Source organism: Lates calcarifer, linkage group LG16_LG22 (genome assembly GCF_001640805.2).
Source record: "Lates calcarifer isolate ASB-BC8 linkage group LG16_LG22, TLL_Latcal_v3, whole genome shotgun sequence".
Lineage (NCBI taxonomy): Eukaryota > Metazoa > Chordata > Actinopteri > Centropomidae > Lates > Lates calcarifer.
The window spans coordinates 21,776,360-21,787,081 of NC_066848.1; the positions used below are offsets into that span (position 1 = coordinate 21,776,360).

Sequence of the window (10,722 nt, forward strand, 5' to 3'; positions counted from 1 at the left end):
CTGCTGCTGATGGAAAACCTTGTATCATCGTTTTATTAAACTGCACACTGTCACACAGGAAAATATACACCAATCAGCCATAACATTAAAACCACTGACAGGTGAAATGAACAACATTCATGATTTCATTACAATACAATCTTCTGCTGGGAAGCCTTGACTGATAATGAATTGATAAATATAGATTTAAGAATTTCTCAAGGCAGCAATCTGGGGTCACCCTTATTCTTCTTGCATGTTACCTTTACTTCATGACTTCAGTTCATGTCACGTCTGAGCTCACCTCAAGTATCAAGAATTAAGGATCTTTATTGTAATTGTGTAAGACAACAAAACAGCAAAGCATCTCCTGGAGCCATGATATAATCAAATAGTAACTACGAGTAAAGCACATAAAAATGCTCAGCGCATATTTACACTCAGTTATCAGTAGTAATTGCAGTGCAAATTGGTCAGGTAGTATTTTCAGTCATTTGTGTTGTGAGTGGGATTTTGATTTTCTTACTTCTGCAACAGGACCAGGAGGCACTGGTTTCATTTTGGCTCTGTTGTTCACTGTAGGTGGAATCCTCTTCGTTATGTGCATGATATATAACCATACAGTATGTCTGCTGAACCAACAATACATTTCCTAAACCTACATCAAGAAATAATTTTGATGAGTAGGATGTTAATATCTGGAATAGCAGTGACACAAAATAACCACCAGATGCATCTCAGTGTAACTCCCCAGCTGTGGAAGAAGTGTTGGGTGGCCCCCATGTCACTGATATCTCATCCTCTACAACCTCTATGAGGAAGCCAAATGGTTTTGCTTATGCTAATGAAATGTATTTCATATGGAGGCATATGATGACTTCTGATGAGAATAAATTGGCCTGATGAGAATGTATCTGTTTACAAAGAAATTAAAAGTTTGGATTCTCATTTCCACTAAAGATGACTTCCTGTCTATGAGCTTTCTAACATTTGTTCCCTCATGCTGTCACACTGTAATGTACTGAGACAAGTAGCTACATAAAAAGGTCAGGACTTTATTTTTATCAAGTCTACAAAAATATACATAAGTCTTCTAACAGAACATTAAGTTTTCCATTATTCCTAACAATTTATTCACTCAGTTTAGAATAATTTCAAACAAAATGCAATTTTAAATGGAAACAAAACTTTATGACAATCTTGATGTGATTCACTGCTTACTTAACTGAACACTCAGTGTGCTACTTGCTCCTCCAACTGAGACAGAAGCCTGACCTGTTGTGATTAAGTCTAACATGCCCACCAATTGCTTCAGTTTAAAAAAACAAAACAAAATTTTGTATCTCAGTGTTTTTCCTCATTTGATCTTGATCACCAGGTCTTCCTGAGTTTATGTGATGCAGGATGGTCATTAAGGCAATACAAACATTGCTTCAGCTGTTTGTAAGGGTGACTTTAAGGTATAGCTCATACAGTGCAAAATACTATACTCAGTAATCCCCATGACAACACTTTGAGTGCATGCTCATTTTTCTCTGTTTTGCTCAGCGCGCCTTTCTCAGACAGAAAAATTAGATACCCATCATATGCCATAGTCTATGCTGAACCTACTGTGAACCTCCTCACTAAGCTACGGGGAGATACCACAAGGGGACTCCAAGAACTGAGACTGAGCTGTGCTCTCCGACAAGTTTCTACAGGCAAACTGTTGAGAGTGGGGATATGAAGCAAGTTGAAGACTCTTTTAGTGACACACAACAAAGACATCTGCACTCTAATCACCATTTCTATCAAAGTGAATGAATAAACATAAGTAATTACGTAAGTAATCAAAACCTACACAGAAGACATAAACAATGGGACACAGGTTAATTCCACCTCAAAACATCAAGCATGTTTAATGGCCAGGATGTCTCATATGAGGTCAGGAGCATGGGATGAAGATCCCATCATAGCAAGGGAGCCACAAGACTCCATAATGACTGAGACAGTATAGCAGGCATTTGGCTAAATTGTGACCTACTAGTGCTAGTCAGTCAGTTCTAAGATCATCGCACCAGGCCATAGGAGTAATATCAACATACATTCCTGGCCATTTCATTGATGCTGACTCAGCTGTATCAGTGTGTGATTTTGTAAACACTTTATACACATACACTTGGGTAACTAAGTAAATGGCTTCTGACAGGAAATTACAGATGTTAATGCACAATTTTGTCATGCTTGTTCTGGAAAATAATAGTCTTGATGAGGACCAAAGGCAGTCATCAAGTCAAAGTGTCATCAAATGACAGCTTTTTTCCCCACCGCTCAGGCCTAGGGTTTTGTGATCCACACACCAAGTTATGCAAAGATACAAATGAGTCTTTGGAGACCATCCCAAGGACACTGTTGTTCAGCCAGCAGCAAGACTTCACAGAAGTTTATTTTGGAGAAGGTTAGAGTTTACAGGCTGTCAGGACACAGGGCAGCCTGCCTCTTGGTGCTTGGCTAACAGTGAGATCCTGGAGAAGGTCTTGAAACAGCTTGCACACTGGTACTTTTTCACTTCAGAGTGGGTTTGGAGATGAGCTCGCAGGTTGGATCGGTCAGCAAAAGCTCGGCTACAATGGAGGCACGAGAACGGTTTCTCTCCTGTAGAAGATACACAGACCCATGTTAGTGACATGTTAATGACAGGGGGTTGTATACTCCTGTTTTTATCCATGAACCCTCTGAACAATCACAACCCCATTCAGACCAACACAGTGACAGGATATAAGACTAGAGAAGTCAGATTTGAGGCCTGCTCAGTGAACATGGACAGATTATAACGTATAGACAGCTGGGTGTATTGTATTACACTTTTGAATAAGATTTGCCTTCAACTGTTGGTGTTATGTACCTGTAGATGTGACACAAAAGAATACTTTCTGAATAATCCTGTGTGAAAGACAGAGCAAGTTTCATGTGTTTTGACCTTAAATGTTTAAAATGAAACTGATGTAAAGATATTTATCAGCTTCATGGAAGTGTTCTGTATTCCTGACAGCTTGTTCTTTATGTTATCTGACACTTCAGATATTGAGAGTCAGAAAAAAGGCAGTTTTTTTAAAGATTTGCTCACACCTGAGTGGCTTACATTTGGTTACACCATTTGAAGAAATTTTATGGTTTAAAAAATGTCAGGAGAGACTCTTGACCCTTGGAAATGTTCAAATCATGACATAAAGGGACCCATGCGCTATGCCACACATAACAAGTTGTTTTGTGTCCAGTTATGGTCTTGTATCTCTTTGTGGTCCTTTTGTGCCTTTTGATTGAGGCCTGTGGCTTTCAATCAAGACATATTGAGAGTCACTCTATATAGAAGCTCTGACCCTGGGCTCCCTGATCTCTTGGGCCCCTGGGCCTGTGCCCAGTGGGCCTGTTCAGTAATCCAGCAATGTTAATGAACACACAGTATCTTTAATTATGGCTGCATCTGACATTTCTGTAACTCTCCCTCTTTACACAGTGACTGGCCAGATGTGTGGAGGTAGTAGGTAGGGTTAAAACTTCCCACGCAAACCTTCCAGTCTTAAAATAATGTAGAATTGCACTTCCACATTTAGATGACTCATGAAAGGGAGATTTTGTTGTCTTGACTTTTAATCCCTGGCATGACTCAAGATCAAAAACACTAGATCCTACATACACCAATGGTATTTTTGCCTTAGATACTCCCTTCTTCTTAAATGTTCACCCATGCCTCCAGTTGGTAATACAGCTTTATGTTATACATTTGAAGTCTCTATGCCCACACTGACATAAGCCTGATGACATCACCATGCTGTCATCAGACTTGACAAAGCTTGACAAAGCTCCTCCAGAAACACAGAGGACATTATACAGCTGTTTTCACAGACTGAGCAGCATTTACCACAACTAGTAAGCTGACCTTGATGTGTACAATTTGTGGAGTGCTCCTTCCTAATGAGCTGCAGACATCATTAAATGTGTCAGTGTGTCTGTGTGTGTCACTGACCTGTGTGTGTGCGAATATGTCCTTGAAGCAGCCAGGGTCTGGAGAAGGCCTTGCCACAGATTTTACACACACAGGGCAGTGTGTGTGTCCTGATGTGCATCTTGAGTGCTCCCAAGCTGACATACTCCTTCTCACAGTACTTACAGCTAAAGTACTTCTTACTGCTCCACTCACACTGGAGCTGCTTATGTTTGGCAAGGCCTGAGAAGCTCAAGTACTCTTTATGACAATCCAAACACTCAAAGCTCTCCTGGCTGCTGCTGCCTGGAGGGACAGAGGGAAAGAGGGCCAGGAGAGGGAGGGACGGAGGGAGGAGGCTCTCTCTAATCCTGTGGTCTCCCGTAACACACTGGATTTCCAAATCTACTTTGGTACAGGATTCTGCTGGTTTATAGGCCACTGCAGGGCTTCTACTGTAAGCCTCTGAAGAGGGGCCTAAAATGGAGAGTGGGGAGGCATTTGGAAGGGATGGAAGGCGCAATCTGGCTGCTCTGAGAGAGAGAGCACAGAAAGAAGAAGAGAGAGGCTGGGCTCTCTGCTGCAGCCGCGGGCTCTGGGCTGGACGATGATGATGAGGGGGGATGTCACTGTGCAGCAGAGTGTCTTCATGGGTGCTGCAGTGGGCCTCTGTGGAATATGCACACACACACACACATTTGTTAGTACTATCTTTGTGATGACTCCTACTGACATGCATTGCCCCTTACCCTAACCTTAGGCCTAATCCTAACCCTTACCCGAACCTAAACCTCATTCAAACCTTAAATAGGCCATATTAATAACAATTTTGACATTATGTCAAAGAAATCTATGTGTTGTGTTGCACAGAAGTTCATATGACAAGCAGCTAGCCCCAACATGACTTGTAATACTGCTTTAGTACACCCTCTTTGAATTCTGTGGTTTTACATATCAGGACATAATAAAAACCATCTGGTCCTTAGCAGGTAATTAGGTAAATAATTAGGTAAATAATCCTCAGGTGAACAACAACACATGAGATATTACATGTATATGTCATGTCATGACACATATTACGTTGAGTCATTATTTATTTAACAAAAACTAGCCCAAAATGCAGGAGCAGTGTGTGAAAAATTAAGCACACCCTTGCTGCCTCCACAGGAATTAAGAGGGTAAACAGCAGCCAGGTGCTGCTGATCAAATGCCCTTGATTAACTCATCATCAGTGTGATCACCTCTATAAAAGCAGAAGTCTTGGTAGTTTCCCAGTCTGGAGCATTCTATTGTGTGTTACCACAATGCCAAGGAGGAAAGACATCAGTAATGGTAAATGGACTGTACTTATATAGCGCTTTTCTAGTCTTTTCGACCACTCAAAGCGCTTTACACTACAGATCACATTCACCCATTCACACACATTCACACAGCACATATTCTATATATTAATGTGCTTATTAATGTGCTTTTTCTAAACACATTCACACACATTCACACACCGATGTGAAACACACACATCGGAGGCAATTTGGTTCAGTATCTTGCCCAAGGATACTTCGGCATGCAGACTGGAGGAGCTGGGAATCGAACCACCGACCTTCTGATTGGTGGACGACTGCTCTACCTCCTAAGCCACAGCCGCCCAGCCGTAATGATCTTAGAGAAGCAATTGTGGTTGCCCATCAATCTGGGTAAGCCATTTCCAAATGATTTGAAGTCCGTCATTCTACAGTGAGAAAGATTATTCACAAGTGGGAAACATTCAGGACAGTTGCCGATCTTCCCAGAAGTTGGACGTCCCATCAAATTCACCCCAAGGTCAAACCATGCGATGCTCAGAGAAATTACAAAAATTCCAGGAGCTACATTTCAGACTCTACATGCCTCAATCAGCATGTTAAATGTTAAAGTTCATGACAGTACAATTAGAAAAACTAATTGAACAAATATGGCTTGTTTTGGAAGGGAATGCTGTTGTGAGACCTTCAGAGAGCTGTGCATAAACTAATGCCTTCAAACCTCAATGAACTGAAGTAATGTTGTAAGGAGCAGTGGGACAAGAAGAGAGACTGATGAGTCATACAGAAAACTTCAAGATATTGCTGCTAAAGGTGGTTCTACAAGCTACTGAATCATGGGGTGTACTTAGTTTTTCACAAATGGCTTCTATTTTGGCATAGAACCTGGTATTATTATGTCCTGATACATAAAACCACTGAATTCAAACAGGGTGTACTTCTATTTTCACATGACTGTACCTCAGGAGGTGATAATAAATTACTGTAGTGTCCAGTCTACCACCAGTCCCACATGAGAAAATGAAACGGCAGTAACTGCGAGTAGACTAGTAAACCTGTGTTGTAGCCATCCTCTCTCTGTGTCATTCCACCACTCCTTTCTCAAGCTCAGGAACACTATACTGGCCCTGAGGAGAACAGCAATTCCCCTTAAACCTGCAGTAACAGATGTTTTGTCACTCTGTGAAGGGATCTCTTTACAACCAATATCAACATGATAATGATTACAGCCACTAGTAACTCTTTTAACTTGTGAGCAAGTTGGACTTTAAAAAATCTGAACTTACTTTTTAAGGATCTATATATCTATTTATCTATATATCTTGACGCTTTCAAATACATCTCACTGTTTTCATTAATGATTGGAATATATGTATATGTATATATTAATACGGATTACATATATACAGGCCTTTTTGCTTCTGCTACACTGTTTTGATCATATGACTCTAATGTAAAAAACAAACCTGATACTCACTGCTGCTCTCTTTCATCACTGATGCCAGGGTCATATGGGATCACAGTCCTGATGAAGCAGATCAGTCTGACTGTCAAACTTAAATTATTAAATTAACTAAGGAATTTCACTACCAAGTAATTTCAGGACCAGAAACACCAATATTGAGACTACTACTAATTGTCATTTATAAAGTGAATGCATCACTAATAAACTCCTTCTAAATACAGTTTCATTACTACTAAATCATTTGCCAAACAATAGGGATTAAAAAAACTGCTTTCTGTTAATTCACATTCATGTTAGCAACCAAATGTGCATACAAAAAACAGCAGCACAGAACCAAAGGGTGCAGCACTAAGAGAAGTGTACAGGTGCCGGAACATAATCTAATCTGAGTCCTGTTGATGTTAGCATCCAGACTCTGGTCCTGGCCCACACACACACACAAACCTGGTCTCCACAACTTCAGGGGACATTACATTGACTTACATTCATTTCCTGGAAACCTAACCTAACCTTAACCTAACCTGAAACACACATTCACTTTTTAAATGATTTTTTTCTTATTTATTTATTTGTCTATCTATTTTTTAAATTTATGTTAACTTGCTTTTTGTCCCCATAGGGAAGACAAGTCCCCATGTGACAGTGTAAACAGATTTAGGTTCCCACAACATGAGGAACACCTAGACCACACACACACGCGCGTGCACACACACATGCGTGTGTGCATGTTTGAACAGTTGAAGTCTGAACAGCTTACATCATTGTATAGTTTCCTTCTTATTACTAGCTCTTCTTTCGTGGTCCTACTCTGATAGTAACAGCATCATCAGCACAGAGGGATGGGGAGAGGGGTGGTTCAAGCTTGCTTTGAAGGTTGTATTGGAATAAATACAAAGGTTGAAGGAGGGATTTGTTGGTAGGAGCCTGGAAGGCTGTTACATAGCCTCTTGAGGCTGCTTAATGGGCCCCTTCTGGTCTTGAGGACCTGGGGACAATGCTATAACTCTTTTGGGATGGATTTTGCACCTGCTTAACACAAAACTACATTTTTGTTTGGGGCCAGACAAATCTATCACCATTTATAGAGCATTACTTCAGACTAAAGACAAAAATAGACAACATATTAAATGAAAGCTTGTGACATACAACAGAAGACATATGTGTGTGTGTGTGTGTGTGTGTGTGTGTGTGTGTGTGTCCTGGGAAGATTGGCAATATAAGTGTGCTAGTGCATATTTTTAATCTCTATGAAACAATCATCTGTAATGACACTGAGAAATAGAACATATAGCACAACAAGAAGGACTATATGTCTTCTAAGTCCCGACATGAGATATATATTAGAATAAAACATTGTTATTGGTATTATATTATCATCATTAAGATATTACAAATGAAATGCTTTGAACAAGCAGTAAAGGCAGTAGGATGGGCTTCAATATCAAAGTAAATGAATCATTCTGAGGCTTCAGTTTTTAGTAAAAAGTATTTTTATCTAACAAAGGTAACGTATTGTTGTGTATTAAATATACAACAGGAATGTATCAGTTTCTGTTAGCTTATGTAACTCTTAGCAGCAGCCGAACAAGTAGCCTACTTTAGGCTTTTGGGGTATTTCCATTTTCTAATAACAGTCAACAAAGAAATATCCTGCTCCAGCGTGTACGCCTCAGACTTTCAGTGGAGTACCCGGTGCTGTGGCCAGTACAGACTCTTACCCTCAGTCTGTGTCCTCAGTCCTCCACAGTTTGGTTTCTTACTGCTCTGGTGCGTCTTTACCAAGAAAGACCGCGGCATGTTGTCGCTCTCCTCACTGGAGTCGGTGAGGGGTGATGGTGGTCTACGGCCGCCGGTTGACGGAAGCAGCTGTCGCCGGTGGTGTGGGAGAGACCGAGCGGCGGCTGTGAATCGGTCCTCCTGCGGCCTCGCACACTCCACTGACTGGAGACGGTCAAGTGTGAGCCAAGGGTCGCGCGGGGGAATTTCCACACACACCAATGTCGAACCAATTACAATAAAAGGACAAGTGCAGGGGGCGGGCGCTGTGTGCCAATCAGCGCACCCCAACAAAACAGGTGTATGAATTGTGTCTATAGAGGCACAGCAACACTTCACACTGCTCTATTGCTAGAGTTAGGGCTTCAGGCACACAAAGCCCTCTACACTGTCAGTTTGGCCCAATGGACCAGCACACAGGCAACCATTGTCTTTATAATCTTTCAGAAAACTTTGAATATAATCTGCACAGACCAGCACAGACCCAAAGTCCTCAACATGACACACAACAGGATCAGACCCTTCCAGACTGGCAACAGGTCTTTATTTGTCATTTCACTTGTTTTATAAGTGCATTATCATATGTCAACGAGAGAACTCCCTGATTTCTGATCTGCTTGAACATTTTCACTGTACACATGCCATCTGTCTTTTTGTCCTGAATTTGAGCTGGTTCATGATGCTTGTGATCCTTAACAAAGGACCAGGACCATTGCTGTACTTAAATTTAAGTGAAATTTTGAATGCAGGAATGTGGTATGGTACACGGATTTGACATTTAGGCAAATATGCTTGTAGGCAATACAGTGGCAAGAAATGCCTTTGGCATTACCTGCATTACCTGCATTTATGTATAAATTCATCTTAAAAATTATTTCACCAACAAATATAATCTGTTTTAACCCATAACACACACATCACTGTATTGTTCTTGTTCTTGTCCTTACTGAATGCATCATTCAAACATTCGCAGTTTAGATTAGAAAATGTATGTGAACTAGAAAATGCATTTCCTGTGGAAAATGTGTGTGAATGCTGATTAGCTGAATGGATCGCTGAAGCAATGCTGAAAGATGGCTGAAATTACTGTTTAAAACCAGTAGCTGCAACAACACAAACAGGGGTGGAAGCAGAAAGGAAAAACAGCTGAATGCAGAATCAAAAGTTGGAAGTCAAAATGTAAAACTGGAGATGGAAGCTTAAGTGCATTAGATAGAAAAGCAGAGAGCACAAACATGTTGAGGAATCAGCTTAAAGGCAAATAACACACAGCCAAAGCTGGAAGATGAAATAAAATGAGAAGAGAAGAAGAAATTCTTTGTATTAATATCAGATGATCTTTATCTGCAGAATGTCTGAACTTCCTAACTTCCTAAACTTCCTAGGAAAAATGGAAAGGTATCATTTAGATATAACTTGTTGTCTATGTACACTATGTGTGTAAACAGCACCTGTTGTGTTTAACTCAACTGTCTTGGAGGTTTTACTGTGTGTGTGTGTGTGTGTGTGTGTGTGTGTGCGCAGTGTAACTGCCAAGTTACTCCTGATTAAAACTGCTCTAAAACCTGTTTGAAGTGAAACCTGTTGAACTGTGTGTGAATCCACATCTTCTATGTGCTGTGGAGACAGTTTGTAGCAGGATTTTGACAGAAAAGTAAGTCAAGAGTTTGATAAACAGCACAGACATCAGAGATCAGCTGATCACAGTCACCTGTTTGTGTCCAACTGCACTCACAGGTTGCCATAGCAATATCAAGGTCTCAGCCTCTACAGAGTCAGATTTTGCTCTGTGCACCTCTTGAACTCCTATCACCTATCAATAAAGTCTGGTGACTACCAGCACCAGGAGACTTTACTGAACACAGACATGTGTTATTTGTGTAGATAAAGTGAAAAATGACCACAGTATGGCAGTTTAAAAACTGGCTTGGTGTGGGTCATGTCTTTAGAGAGCTATATGGAGATGAATGGAGCAGTTGAGGGCTCCTCTTGGTGATCAGAGGCTGCTACCTCAAAAACTGTAAATCCTATGGCTTAGGGAGTCACACTGTGTGACAGAGCATAAAATTATCTATAATTTGAGGAATAAATTGTGTGTGAGAAGTGAAAGGTGTGGACAGGAGAAGAGTAAGTGATGTCACACAGTCACAGAGCCAGTGCAATACACACCCATTATAAACATGAAATATAAACTGCTGTAATTCAAAAACTGGACAAGATATTAAAAAGTTGAATGT

The 10,722-nt window shown here is 40.7% G+C and overlaps 1 protein-coding gene across 1 annotated transcript; it reads right to left on the reverse strand.

The window, feature by feature from the left end:
• Nucleotides 1-1,851: 1,851 nt before the first annotated feature.
• Nucleotides 1,852-8,685, reverse strand: LOC108895343 (protein snail homolog Sna-like). The gene is made up of 3 exons (XM_018694091.2): nt 8,428-8,685; nt 3,986-4,612; nt 1,852-2,613 (listed from the first exon to the last, which is right to left on the reverse strand). The coding sequence occupies exons 1-3, from the start codon at nt 8,504-8,506 to the stop codon at nt 2,435-2,437; spliced, it is 885 nt and encodes a 294-aa protein (XP_018549607.1). The 5' UTR covers nt 8,507-8,685; the 3' UTR covers nt 1,852-2,434.
• Nucleotides 8,686-10,722: the final 2,037 nt, after the last annotated feature.

Coding starts and splice junctions, on each gene's coding strand:
- LOC108895343 (XM_018694091.2), bottom strand. CDS start 8,506: ATGCCGCGGTCTTTCTTGGTAAAGACGCACCAGAGCAGTAAGAAACCA. Junction 4,613..8,427: donor ACTGAGGACACAGACTGAGG/GTAAGAGTCTGT, acceptor CATATTCCACAG/AGGCCCACTGCAGCACCCAT. Junction 2,614..3,985: donor ACATATTCGCACACACACAG/GTCAGTGACACA, acceptor TATCTTCTACAG/GAGAGAAACCGTTCTCGTGC.